Source organism: Balaenoptera borealis (assembly GCF_965194805.1).
Source record: "Balaenoptera borealis genome assembly, chromosome: 4".
Classification (NCBI taxonomy): domain Eukaryota; kingdom Metazoa; phylum Chordata; class Mammalia; order Artiodactyla; family Balaenopteridae; genus Balaenoptera; species Balaenoptera borealis.
In genome coordinates, this window is record NC_138861.1 from 83,369,339 (window position 1) to 83,384,661 (window position 15,323).

General features: G+C 35.8%; 1 protein-coding gene across 19 annotated transcripts in view; it reads right to left on the reverse strand.

Moving 5' to 3' along the window:
* Positions 1-15,323, reverse strand: part of GRXCR1 (glutaredoxin and cysteine rich domain containing 1) — a 364,232-nt gene that overhangs the window by 21,929 nt on the left and 326,980 nt on the right. For 17 of the 19 annotated variants that reach the window (XM_082390756.1, XM_082390754.1, XM_082390750.1 and 14 more), the window contains one exon: positions 13,367-13,665. The exons of the other annotated variants lie outside the window; for them this stretch is intronic. In XM_082390756.1, coding sequence (XP_082246882.1) covers positions 13,486-13,665 — 180 coding nt within the window. In that variant the 3' untranslated portion in view covers positions 13,367-13,485. Of the gene's footprint in view, positions 1-13,366; positions 13,666-15,323 lie in introns of those variants that run through there. 19 annotated transcript variants of the gene reach the window in all.

Genomic DNA, 15,323 nt, shown 5'->3' on the forward strand with positions numbered 1-15,323 from the left:
TGAAGTTTATAGTTAATTGGAAGGCGTTGGTGAAGATAGATTCATAATTATCAAAGTTTTTCTGAAAGTCTTTCAGCAGAATTTGACACCCAGCAGTTGGTTGTATTATACAGTTACAGCCCTAGTTCGAGTTTCAAGTGAAAATTTGTTTTTCATATGGCAGTAATTTCCTTAAATTGTTTCCTTATTTCAGAACAATGTCTACATTAAAACAAAACAGACTTCCAGGATGTGGTATGTCAAGCAGTGAAAAGTGGTAGCACATATTTCACCAGTATCTACAACCCTCTTTCAGACCATGAAAATTGTCACTACATTTCACCTAGATCTGCAATTTTGGCAAGAGTTTGAAAAATGTCTGTAAGACTGAAAAACAAAAACTGACCATTTTATTTCAATTACATTTAATTTTCATGTGTTGATTAACTTCACTATGTAGGAAAACAAAGGTACGAACCTAATTACATATTTTGATTTTTAATCAATTTTTCCTATATCTTGGGCAGATGTACCTCAAATTCTATAGCATGTTCACCTAGTGAAAATCTAGATTTTGACTTTTTAGAGACTTTACTTTTCAAACTACTAGGGAAATATTTAGTATATTTTCTATATATCATTAAGCAGCACATTTTTAGCAAAAATTCTAGTTCATCACTTGGCTTTTCTTAAGACAGCAGTTTGAGAAGGAAGAAAACATGAAAGAAAATAAGAGGTTTCTATTCCCACATGCTGAACTAATCTTCAAAGGAGAGGAAAGAGCAGGAAAAGGAGCAATGGAGGAAGATGGCAGGAGGCTGTAATCTGCTCGGAGAAAGTTAAATAAAACTTCCTTTAAAGAAGAGTTAGAGTGTCTCCCCCTCAAGCTGTATACAAGCTCTAAATATAAGAGGCAGCAAAAGTTTCAAAAGAGAGCACATGCCTACATTAGATCTCAGAGGACATTTTACTAAAAATTTACCATCAGTTTCCTTGTCCAAAACATTGAACCATGTGAGTTTTTTTCAGGTCTCAGAATGTCAGATCTTCCATTCTATGTTTGAGCTCATAATCTATACTGCCGCCTATACAAGTACACACAAAAAAATCTAGAAACACTAGTAGCCTTTGTGTTAAGACTGCCTGGGCAAGGAAGAATTGATAGAACTTTTTGGAACAATACTGTGAAAATGCAGTCAGGGAAATTGTATGGGGGAAAGTCATATTTATACAGGTCATGAATTTTTGTTCATATTTGTTCATTGTATCATTATTTAAGCCCATAAACATCACTGAATAATTCAATTTAAAACCTCTTTTAAAGTTGTCAGATGGAACGTCAACACTAATACATTCTGCCAAGTAATACCTAAATCCTGTGTTACTTTTTTAAGATAAATACAACTAGATATTAAAAGAAGCACAAAGTAATGGCATTCCAGTTCTTTAAGATTTGTGTCTTCTATGTATTTTAGAGGTAAGACCTCTATTGAGCAGCGCCAAAATTTCCAGCACCTGGAGAGAAAAATGGAGGAGCTGGGATATTAGTGAATATGCTTTAGTATAAAGATAGTAACCCAGAGCATCAGAAACTGCTAAACACATAGGTCACAACTGTTCTTCTGGTGCTACTTAAAACATATACACCAAGGGTTTGGAGGTAGTTTGTTTCTCTTGTTTTGTAATCTAACAGTCTCTAATTCTGTCCTAATTTTTCAATAATATTCCAAGATGAGTGTTCCAATGAGTTTCAGCCATTTGCTCCCTTTTAGCATCTTTGTGGCATTTAGGATGCACACTTCATTTTTTCCACACAAGATATCTTGTTTGTTGACAAACAAGAGGGAGAATTAACTCTCTCTGAGGAACAAAAACAAGTTTACAGTAGACTGATGCCCATGCACAGGAAATTCTAACTAGTGTCAGAAAAACTTTAATTTATAATCTGAAATGTGATTGTCCTACCTCTATGTGGAAAAGTAATAATGTTTGCAACCATGAAGGAAAATTTAGGAGTGAATCACCACTTCTACATATATATATATATATATATATATATATAGAGAGAGAGAGAGAGAGAGAGAGAGAGAGAGAGGGAGAGAGAAAGTGATGTCAGCAAGATGGCAGAATAGGAGTTTCAAGTGCTCCTCCACTCACAGAAACATCAATTTGAACAACTATCCATGCACAAAAATACCTTCACAGGAGCGAAGGATTTCAGGTGAGATTACAGCCCCTCAATGGAGCATAAACAGGTGTCCATTGATGGATGAATGGATAAGGAAATGTGGTACATATATATATAATGAAATATTATTTAGCCTTAAAAAAGAAGGGAATCCTGTCACTTGTGACAAGCTGAGTGGACCTAGAGGACATTATGCTCAGTGAAATGTCAGGCACAGAAAGACAAATACTGCATGATCTCATTTATATTTAGAATCTAAAAAGTTTACATTTATATTCATATTTAGAATACATATAAAAGCAGAGAGTAAAATGGTGGTTTGCTAGGAGAGGAGGGGTAGGGAAGATGTCGGCCAGAGGGTACAAAGTTTCAGTTACGTGGAATGATCAAATTCTAGAGATCTAATGTACAGGATGCTGACTATAGTTAATAATATTATATTGTACATTTGAAATTTGCTGGGAGGCTGGATCTTAAATGTTTTTGCCATACACACAGACAAAGATAAGTATGTGAGGTGATTAAAACCAGTTAATTAGCTTGACTGTGGTAATCATTTCACAATGCATACAAGTATCAAAACATCACATTGTAAAATGTAATTATGTCCAATTTTTATTGTCAGTTATACTTCAATAAAGCTGTAAAAAAAGAGGCTGATTGACATTTACAAAGGTCATACAAATATAGGTGAAAAGTTCTAAAGGAAACAACATCAAAGTGTGTATTGTGCTAGGTTTTTTCCTTTTTTTCCCTTTATTTTACAAAAAGCTAGAGCAATCATGTATAAATGTAATATTCAGAAGTAAGTTACTGTAGACATCAAAGATCACTCCTACTACTCAGATATTTGAAGAAAATGTACTGGCATAAACCTACCGTACATTACTTTGACTTTTCCAACAATTGCCCAGATCAACCTCTTCCAACAATTGCCCAGATCAACCTCTTCCTTACTAGCAGGGAGTTAGTAGGAAGTAAATATCTCTCAGGTGAGAGTTTTCTAAGCCCTTGGATTTTCCAAAATTCTGGGGGGACCCTGCTTTCCTGAGCATTAGCTGATCATTTAAGTCTTTAATTCATTTTGATTATCTGATTATTCCAATAGTGGCATGATTTTCACAGTCACAGGTCATTGTCAAAGACACATCCAACACAGTTTGACGACTGGTGCTTGTCACTTCTTACTGGGATACACTTACTAGTCCAGATTCCCATCCAGGCCACAGTAAAGGAATCAGATCTATACTTGTTTTTAGTTCACACTCTCATTCCCAGGCATTGTTCTCCAAAGCACAATGATAAACTAGCTTAATGTTAAAAAAACAAAAACAAAAACAAACACTATTCTCATCAGCTACATGATATGCTGGAAAAATGTCTCCCCCACCGACAAGAACCTATAAGTCTTTGGTTCTAACCCAGGTTACCCCTACATATCTGACTGAACTGGAGAAAGAATGAAGCTGACCCAAAGATAGAGACAATGACTGACATGGTTGATGAAGTTTTGATATGAAGTTAAAGTTAAATATAGACTCACTTATAAAGTTAATTACCAACTCCATACTCTGAAAAGTAGTAGGGGAAGGTAAGGGGCGAGAAAGTACAGAGGTTAAGTGATACACGTAAAGAAACACAATGGGGAGAGATACTGGGGAAAGTTATAATATGTGGATCACAACTCCCATCTGTGGTTCTACAGCTGGTCATAAAATATGGTTTGTATTTACAAAGTTCTTCCTCTTCTTATTTCTTGTTAAGTCTCCTTCAGTGAACACCTCAGTGGATTGGGTTCTTTTCCTAGTAGGGTGATCCAAATCTTCTTCTCCAGGTTACCTCACCTTATGATTGCCCTGCCTTTATTGTGAGACTATTATCTTCCATTAACCTCCGTCACTGGCTGTGGCAGTACTAGGAGATGTCTGAGAAACTGCCTGGTTCTAGATAGCCCCCTGCCTGCTACTTTCCATTGACAAACAGGATAAATCAGCCGAACTGTAACCTTTTTTTCTGTACGTCTGGTGTCATCAGAAGCTAAAAATGACCTTATAAATGTCTCGACTTTCATTTCAATAAACCATTGTTTTGGTTCCCGATGGAAGAATTTCTGCTTTGAATACTAAGATATCAATAGCCTAACATCATAGGAATAAGAAACAAAAATATTTTGAGCCAAAATATAAGAGTAATATTTAGAGGATTCATTCCTCTTGGTTTCCAGATTCATATATTCTGATTATGCAAAAACCAGCCTTATATATGTCATTTGTGAAGAGTGCATACTGCATTCTAAACGCTTAAGTTTTTACTTCCCAAGTCCCTCTCTTCTTTATTTTCTCTCTGAATCAGACTCTAGGGATGAAAGTATGGAATCTCTCTCTTTTTTTTTTTTAATATTTATTGGTGTATAGTTGATTTACAATGTTGTGTTAGTTTCAGGTGTACAGCAAAGTGAATCAGTTATACATATATATAAATGTACCTCACTTCTTTTAATATATAATTACTTCAGGACTTCCCTGGGGCTCCAGTGGTTAGGACTCAGCACTTCCACTGCAGGGGGCACGGGTTCCATCCCTGGTCAGTAAACTAAGATCCCGCATGCTGCTCAGTGCAACCAAAAATTATATAGATATATACCATTACTTTCTTTTACCAAAACAATCTTTCATGGAATACATAACTTGACTGAAAAGGCATTCATTGCTTACAGGATGAATACAAAGTCCTGTGCTTTCAAAGCTTTTACAATCTAGTCCCAAACTATCTCTAATCCGGTGTGGCAGGTACTGAAGTATACAGGTACTTTAGTTATTAATTTAATACTCTCAATAACTCTATAAGTTAGGTATTAGTGTTACTCCCATTTTACAAATAAGAAAATTGAGGCACAGAAAGTATAAGAAACTTGCCTAAAGTCACAGAGCTGGCAAACGGCAGAACTGGGATTCAAAACCAAATAATTCAAATCCAGAGCTTGTGCTCCTAATCACAATGACACATTGGAATCATCATCATCTCTGGGAACATTTGGAACCTGTAATGGATATTTGCCATCTGCCAGACATTGTGCTAAGCACCTTGTTTTCCACCTGCCTGAGTTCAGAGCTGGGCATGACTTTCCATCCATATCTTTGCCTATAGAAATTCAAGTTATTATTAAAGGCACTGCTTCAAGCTAAGTCCCCAAAGAAGGCTCCTATGTTCATATATTCTGCCCTTTTGAGCATCTTATATTATTCAGCGCCTTTACCAGACATCTGAGAACCAATAATCTACATGACAGAGCTTATGTTATATTTAACTATAACCTGTCTTATCTCCCCAGTCATGCTAGGGACAAAGTCACATTATATTCATCTTTGTAGCCCTCACAATACCTGGTACATTTCTTAACTGAGACTCCCATGCTTAGTTTTGATTCCAGAAACTCAGGGAATTACTACACACAATTACTTATCACAATAACATTGTTAACAAACATATATTTTATTCAGAGACTTCTACTTTATAAATAGGCTCAAAGATCTTCCCCAATTCCCACTTCTACAAACATGGAAGGAGAAGAAAATGGGAAGAGGACACATCTAGTGGGGGTAACACACTACTACAGCTGTTCACATATTTATAACAGCAAAGGATTCATAGCAACTACTGAAAAAATACAGAGTACAATTTTACCTTAGGGAAGAATGTTCTGAAAAACAGATAAATTTCTCTTTCCTAGGATTAAAGCATGCTATAATATTTCCTAGTCAGAAAATAAAAATGTGACAGAAAATATATCGACAATTCTGTTTCCAGGCAAAATCTACAGCAAACAGGAAACCACTCAAAACAGACCTCCAAAGGTCAAAGCAAATATGTAAACTTCACAGCAATGAGTGGCATCTGGTCTTCCAGGAAACAGCACCTTAGATTTGGTACCCATGCTTCTCCTGGGGGCTTTTCGGGCTTCACAATGCCTTCATCTGTCAAATGCAAAGCAGTATACAAAAATATACAATACGCAAAACATGGACCAAAGCAACTAGCAATTTATAAGAAAAACATTTAAAAGATCACTATTTTCCATTTGTATTAACATTTTTCTTTTACTGTATAAAATAGGCACCACATCTAGCACCATTTTCTAGATGATGCAAATATTTTGCTTTGTAGCTGATCTATCTACCTCTCTTTTGGGTACTCAAGATAACATTTATATTGATATTCTTCTAACAAGGGGAGGGAAAGAAAAGGGTTAAGATCACAGAAAACAGAGAGAAAAAAAGTAACTACTTAAGAGCAGAGATTGCTAAATGAGCCATGTACAATGCAGAGAATGAATATGGATTTTCTAGATATGGATTAATATTAAGAGTCGGCTTCAGTTTTGCTACATATAAGCAAAGCTTTTAGGCTATCTTATATTCTTCTATGAAAGTTATATTCCCTTCAAAGTCACCTTGCTACTGAATCACGCATTTTGAGTTTTCCAGTGTGTTCTATGCTAGGTTCAATGAAAAAGTTCAAAAAGTTCCGAATAGGGACAGAACAGATTTTCCATCAGAATGGGTCTTCTTTCTTTTCTTAGAGGAATTATGCTTTGAAACATGGATACTCCCCCATAGTTGAAAAAAATTTTTCTCCCATTAAAGAATTTCCAGTGGTTCTCTAAAGAGTAGTGCTTCCTGGTAAGAATCCCTGCAATGGCTTCCAGTAAAGCAAAAAAGTGTCAGTATGTTCAGTGAGACTGTCTATTTTTTTAATTTTTAAATTTTATTTTATTTTTAATATAAATTGTATATATTTGAGAGGTAAAACATGATGATTTATATGCATATACATAGTGAAATGATTACTACAGTCAAGTTAATTTACACATCTCCTCACCATTTCCTTTCCTGTGCATGTGTGTGCACTTGTCTATGCAAGCGTGTGTGGTGAGAGCACCAGAAATCTACTCAGTTAGCAAATCTCCAGTATTCAATACAGCATTATTAACTCTAGTCATCATGCTGTACATTAGATTTCTAAAACTTATTGATCCAATAGAACTACAACATTGTACCCATTGACTAATATTTCCCTGTTTGCCTGCTCCGCACCCCTTGTAACCACTATTCTACTCTTTGCTACTATGTATTCAACTTTTAAAATTCCATATAGCCGTGGACATTGTGTGAAGTGAAATAAGCCAGACACAGAGAGAAACTGTCTCTTTCTAAGTGAAGCAGGTGTGGAAGTGTTTCACCCTTGCAGAGAACAACATATCTTCCAAAGTCACTGAGTCTCCAGTCAAACACTGCAAGTCAAACACAGGCTGCATTTTCAAATGCTGGTAGCTAAGCAATACCAGCTGCTGATGAACCTGAAAGGCAGAAGGTGAGGATGAATGACCTTGAGCCTATTATTAAATGACCCTGGTTACTGTTACCGTCACATCAGTTAGCTAAAGCTTTCACAGTCAATTTCCACTTTGCAGACTTTCAAGGTTGGCAGACGCTCCCCGTTCCTTCCGATGTCTCCTGCCTGCTGAACGCTTGCAACCAGGAGAAACACTCCTCTCCGCCTGCATATTTCTGCTACCAGCAAACAGAATCTATCAAGCGTCAGTTTTGTTTCTTCCCAAATCGTTGCCTTATAATTGGGTTTATAATTATGTGTATAATTATATAATAACATATTAATTTTTATTGAGTATAATAGTTTATTACAACAAAATATTACACATACTGGTTAAATTCGAGAACAAAGAGAAATATGTTTTATTCTATGGAAACTAAGTTTAATGACTTAGAAATAACTTCATGAAGTCAAGTAAAAAAACAAAAAAATTACTGTCAAATTATTATAGGTGAGGAAACTACAAAAGATCAGGAGAAACAATACCCGAAATCTAAAAGGATATTATATGCATATTGCTTGCCAAAAAAGTTTAAATTTTTCACTCTGCTTTGAGGAGCTACAGACTAGCTTCTCTGCTATGTGTGAGGTTTGTGCATGAAAGACCAGACAAAACTGTAAACAATATACCAAAAATTTATCTTTAAAAAAGACCCTGGGACAACAAGAAGATTAAAAAATTACTATATATTTATATTATTAGGTATGCATCATCTCCTGATTTCCTCTTAATCTTTTTAAAAAAATTATTCGCAGCCTGATTGCATTACTCTGTGTCCTTTGCCAACAGCCAGCATTTCCTGGCTTTTGAAATCAATGAATACTTACAGAGAGGAAGTTATAAGAGCACAGAAGCACAGGACAGACCTTTCTCTTCATTTCGACTCTACTGTTTATGTAGGTGTTTATCTTTGAGCAACTTTGTTGTTTGCTCTCGACTGATTTCCCATTTTATACCAGAGATAAAGGCAGCTCACATGGACACTTAAGATACAACAAATTAGGATAAATGTCAAGACTTTAGAAAAGGGAATTAACATTCCGAATCGCAGTTTCTTCACAGTATTGTGAAGAATAAGTGAGATTCTTTCTAAAAAGCCAAGCATACAGAAGTGTCCAATGAATGTGAGTTCATTTCCTTATCTGGTCAGTAAAAGGATATATTGAAGATGCATAATTTTCATGGTGATTAGGAAATTATTCTATGCCTCTGTATAATGCTTTGTGTTTTTAAAGTACTTTCCTATATATTCTAATTAATCCCACACAACAACAGTGCAGAATAAATATATCAGGTTTAATTACCTTGCACTTACATTCTATAAGACTGAAGCAGATAGATGTGTAGCGTCTAAACCAAGTTCTCTCTGAAAGTTAACACAAATTTATGTTTAAATAAGCCTATTATGAGCTTATTTTCTGAGCCTCTTTCTCTTATTAACTTCTGCAATTCTACAAGATGTTTAAGATTTTCTTTTAAATTTCATTACTCTTTCATAATGCTCTTCTTTAGAGGCTCACAGATAACTAGCAGAGAACATAACACTTTAATTCCACACCAGTACATGAAAAACAGAATACAGATAGAAAGCAAAACAAATTCCTCATGAACACAATTGAAAGTCAGCGAGTTTTTGTCCTCTGAACCCATAGTCCAAGATGGGGCCTGAAAATTAGAACTTCTTGTACTGTTCTGCTGTATTTCTCCATCCTGAATGTACCCCCAGACAAGAGGACACTGGGACTATGGTTGGATTTGCAGAAACATAGCCAAGGCCTGAGTAGTCAGGAACTTTTGGATAGGCCTTACTACTTAATTCTAGAATCTCAGAACCGTATTGGAATTGTGATGAGAAACTGTTCATTGATGCAAGAAACTCTTCATTTTTCCTGACAGACGGGAAATCTACTCTCAACTAGCCATAACTCTACCACTGTCTTAGTTCTGTTCATATTTAATTTCCTCCTCCTGTCCCCTCCCCACTGTGAGGCAGCCATTCTATAGATTAATTTTGCCTATTCTATAGCTTCATATAAATGGAATCACATAGTACATACCCTTTGTATCTGGCTAAGTTTATTCATAAAATGTCTTTGAGATTCATCCATATTATTGCTAGAATCAATAGCTTGTTCCTTTTTACTACTAGGAAGTGTGTACCTGTATTAATATACTACAGTTTGCTTATCATTTCTCCTGTCAGTGGGTATTTGAAATCTTTCTGCTTTTTGGCTATCATGAATAGAGCTTCCATGAAACTCTTATACAGTACGGACATATGTTTTTATTTCTCTTGAATAAATAACTAGGAGTAAGATTGCTGAGCATACAATTAGTGTATGTTTACCTTTATTAGAAACAATCAAATGGTTTTCCTAAGTGGTTGTACCATTTAACATTCTCATTAGCAATGTATGAGAGTTTCAGTTATGCCATATCCACACCAACACTTTATATTTTCAGTCTTTTTAAATTTTAGCCATTCTAAATATTATGTAGTAATATCCCATTTTGGTTTTAATTTGCATTCCCCTGCTGACTAATGACACATATTTTCCTTTTGTTTTTAGCCATCCATGTGTCTTTTTTGTGATGTGTTTACTAACCACCTCTTTATTAGGCTGTCTTTACATATATATATATATATATATATATATACACACACATATATATGTGTGTGTGTATATATGTATGTATGTATGTATGTATGTGTGTGTGTATATATATATATCTCTCCTAGATACAAGTCCTTCGGCAGGTATTTGTGCCTTGAATATTTTCTCATGGTTGTGGCTTCCCTCTTCATTTTTTTTAAACCCTGTCTTAATGAGGAGATTTTAATTTTAAGTCTAATTTATAATTTTTTATACTTAGACATCTTGTAACTGGTTAAAAGCATCTTTGCCTACTCCAAGATTGTGAAGATATTCTCCTGGTTTAGCTTTAACATTTAGGTTAGAGTTTCTCAATTTTGACACTATTGACTGGACTAGATAATCCTTTTTTGAGGGGAGGTGTGGTTCTATGTTTTGTGGGATGTTTAGCAGTACCCTGGCCTCTAGCCCCTAGTTGCAGTAGCATTAGTGGTAGGTAGCAGTGGTAGTAGCAGTAGTTTTCAAGGTCATTTTTTCCATATAGGAATCTAGTAGTTCCAGCACTATTTGTTAAAAAGACTTTCCATTCCCCATTGCCTTGAATTGGCAAAAATCAATTGAAATCAATTTGATGTTAATGTGTGTGTCTATTCCTGTATTCTCTATTCTATCTTATTTATCTATTTGTCTATACTTATTTTTACTCTATTTGTTCAAAATTTCTTGGATACTCTAGATTGTTTGCATTTTTATATAAATTTAGAATTATTGGTCAATTCTACAAAAAGTCTGGTGGGATTTTCATTGAGATTGCATTGAAACTATAGAAATCTTTAAAATGCTGTTTTCCAGTCCGTAAACATGGTATATTTCTCCATGTGTTTGGGTCTATAATTTCTCAGCAAATCTATGTTGTAGTTTTAAATGTAGAATTTTTACACATCTTTTGTGAAATGTATTCCACATACTTGATGTTTTCTGATACTATTATAAATTGTGTTATCTTAATTTTATAATTAATTTATAATCTAATTGTTTTTTGCTGTGTATTGTATTTCTAATTTGTGTCTAAAGACTTCGAATCCAACAATTTTGCTAACTTTACTTTGATATTTACTAGTTTGTAGGTTCCTTTGGATTTTCCACATCACAATCATGTTGTTTACAAATAATGAGATTTTTTTTCCCAAATTTTTATGACTTCTTTTTTCTTGCCTTATTTCACTAGCCAGAACCTCCATAACAATGTTGAATAGAAGTGATAAAAGTGAACATTTATGCACTCTTCCTGATCTTAGGGGGAAAGCATTTAATATTTTACCATTAAGTATGCAGTTAGCCTTAGATTTTCACATTCAAAAAGCTCCTTTCTATTCCTTGTTTGAGTGTTGAGTTTTATTCTAGCAGGCAGTCACGTACTGAAAGATACCACAATACCATGGAAGTTTGGCTTTAGGCCTTCCAAGGGCAAGTCTGTTTTGTTTCTTCCCTTAGCTCTACAACATAGCCTTTACTCCTTGGTCTTAAGATGACGCCCTTCTGAGATTTCAAGGAAATATTTATTGTTTACCACTTGAACTCCAGATTCTGACTTTGCAATACAGGCAGCTGCTGAAATCTCTGCTCAACTCTTTCACCTCCCAGATACTTCCTTCCTCTGTGTATGCAGGTTAGGAATCAGCCAAGGATTTGGGTGGAATATATGAGCAGACATGGGGGCTCCCCTCTCTTTGGCCCTCTCATTTCTTAGAATTTTCCATTCAATTCCAGGTACTCTGCAGCTCCAAATTCCAATTTTACTTTTTCAAGCCAGTAAGTTTGTAGTTTCTTTCTGAGCTATATTCTGTGCAAACTGGGAAGTATTCTCAGAAGGTAAGCTGGATAAATGTAGGGTTTATTTTGTTTGTTTGCTTTCTTCCAGTGATTGAATTCCTTCCAGTTCCTTTCTGGTTTTAGTTGCTTTCCAATGTCTTCAACAGCTGTTTATTTTTCCTTATTTTGTTCAAAGTAAATGTGTTAATAGCAGGAGGCTTAGTCTGCCAAAAACTGCCCCACTTTTACCAGACTGGAACTACCCATATTGGAGTTCTTACAGTTCCTCAAACAAACAACTTTTATCTGACCTTAGAGTCCCCAAATATGCTATTCCTCTACCTGAAGTATTATCCCCCTTGTTCTGTGACTAATTAGTTGACCAATTACCCATGATGTCTCCATTTAAATGTCAGTTGCTCAACAAAGTCTATTCTTACCGTTTTCTAATTCATCTAGGTTGGTCCTCCTGCTACACATTCCCAGAGCATACTGTACCATTTGTGTAGTATTTATAAGACTCATCTTGCTTATGATTATTTGTTTAATACTTCCTTCTTTCTTAGAGTGTGAGCTCCATGAAAGCAGAAACCATGCCTTCTACTATGCCTGGATGATTAGAAAGTACTCAGTAAATATTTATAGCTTTTTGCAAAACCAAGATGTAAAATGTTTTAATTACCTTATCACAGATATAGTGAAGGTGATTTATTAAAACCATTCATAAGGGAATCCATCAGAGTACAGACACACGTACAGGTAGGCATCAGCTAATAACTATAGCAGAAATTCCTTTTGGCCACTTTGCTGATATTGTCTACTATGTTTTCAAACTTTGTAATATTTTGTGTCCAGTCCAAGATAACCATAACAGCATCTTTCTGGAGGGTTTTCAGGGACAATAGCACAAAGCAGATGTTTAAAACAATAAATCCAGATAAGTCTTCTGGCAGCTTTTGTATCATCACTAAGAAATCCATCGGATAACATTAATAATTTATCATTAATATCATCAGCTCCAAGACTATTTTACAGCTTAAAAAATAATTTACTCCTTAAGTATAAGTAAGATCATATTCTTTCCCACTGCCCAGAGCTCTCTTCTTCCCTATAGCTGAGGCTCACATAAAATGTACGCATCTGGAGAGCTGAATTAACTCATCCTAAACAGTAGGGTGGCATTGCAATAGACACCATTGGATATATTGTATATTTTCTTTAGAAAATCGAACACATATAAGGAACCAGACTTTGGATATCTTGGAATTTTATCAGGTCCTCCATTAATTCCAATTAGAAACCAGGGTCTAGCACAGGGCTTGGCACATAGTAGCTGTTGAATAAACATTTATTTAATACATCAATGAAAGTGGTCACAGCAAAAGCTCCAAACAAAGGAAATTATAATAAACAATGTTTACTGATTAATCCAGAAACATAGCCATTTTTTTATAAAAAGTATAAACCAAATTATTGCTTTCAGTCAATGAAACCAGGCACCCCATGGGTGGGAGCTCTGTTTAACCAACACAGCTCTTACAGCGCTGAAGACCATTCTCGTTGCAAGCCGTGCACTTCAGGGCCTTGAAAGAGTCCGTAAAGCAGTTTCGAAACACTGACATTTTGCTCCCGTGGCAGACGGAGCACGGAAGAAAGCCAAAGCCTCCACAGGAGGGACACTCGTGTGGATGCTGCACTCTCTGGATAAGTGGCAGAGGGACAAGAGACGATAGAACGTGTGTTAGCATGGCAACTCCATCAGCCCTCCTGTCTTTCTGTACTGTGGATGCTCATAAAACAATATCGGCATAATATGGCTGGGGACCTGAAATCACCTACCATTAATATACAATAGACGCAGGGGAAACACTAACTGAAGTTTCCTTCATTATCTCATTGATGGCCATCAATAGCATAACCTTGGCGTGTAAGGGCTGGTACCTTTTAGGTTAAAGGGCACACACTTCCAGAAATCCATCATATGAAAGCACATATATACAAATCAAACAGTTCGGGAAATGGTCATTTGCATTAGAGGAAAATACTGTAACTTTCCCTTTAGTATCACGTCACAGTTTTATATCTTTGTTTATAGAATAGTAGGACTAATAGTGAGTCTGGAAAATCAGAAAACTAAAAGCTGGAGTGGATGAGCCACTGTCAACTGAAGATCCATCATCATACTGCACATGTGAATAATGCTTTGTTTTTTTTGGTTTTAAAAAAATTTTATTTATTTATTTATTTATTTATTTATGGCTGTGTTGGGTCTTCGTTTCTGTGCGAGGGCTTTCTCTAGTTGTGGCAAGTGGGGCCACTCTTCATCGCGGTGCGCGCGCCTCTCACTATCGCGGCCTCTCTTGTTGCGGAGCACAGGCTCCAGACGCGCAGGCTCAGTAATTGTGGCTCACGGGCCTAGTTGCTCCGCGGCATGTGGGATCCTCCCAGACCAGGGCTCGAACCTGTGTCCCCTGCATTGGCAGGCAGAATGCTTTGTTTTTTTAAAAGCACTTTCAAATGCATTACTATATAGAATCTTCCCTCATCCCACCCTTCACACATACTGACACCTTCTTCTGTAAAGCAGCTAATTCAAGCAACATTATCCTCATTTTATTTTTAAAGAAACAGGCATAGAAATCTTAAGACATTTATCCAAGTCTGTAAAATCACCCACAGTAGCTATCAGCCTTTCTACCTCAAGTAAAAATAAAGTACCCATGAAAGTATAATGAAATTAACTAGCAAGGATGTTAAGGATATTTTCAAAATTATCCATACGTATTTCTATTTGCTTTTTTGAGCATGTGACCTTTACTGGAGTCTACTAGCGGCATCCATTCGCTGGCGGGGAGATTAGGATCGATTACAGAATGAATACAAAGAGAACGTGAGTTAATACCAAGCTTCTGACTGGCAAAATAGGAATTTGCAGCAATGTTTGAAAGCCCACCTTTGTGACAAGAGTAATTGCTAAAATAAGCTTGGGAAATGTAGACACACACACACACACATGCACACACACACACACACGCATACACACACACACAAGCACACTCAAACATACCTTACACACTTAGACATACATACAGATTTTCCCTGGAAGTTCACAATTGTACTTAATAAAGTCTCCAAAAAATCCAACTGAAAAGGTAACCGATTAACTAGGTTTAATCTACAATGTCCCTGGCAAGAAACCTTTTCCCAGAAAACAAGTATAATTTTCTCATAATCAGTACCCTGTGGAATGTACTTTGGGAAACAAACATTAAGGAAATGATTGCTTTAAAATTTATATATTCCCAGACCACTTTTCAGAGATGCATATTCTGTATATAGTAAGATTTGTTTACAATTA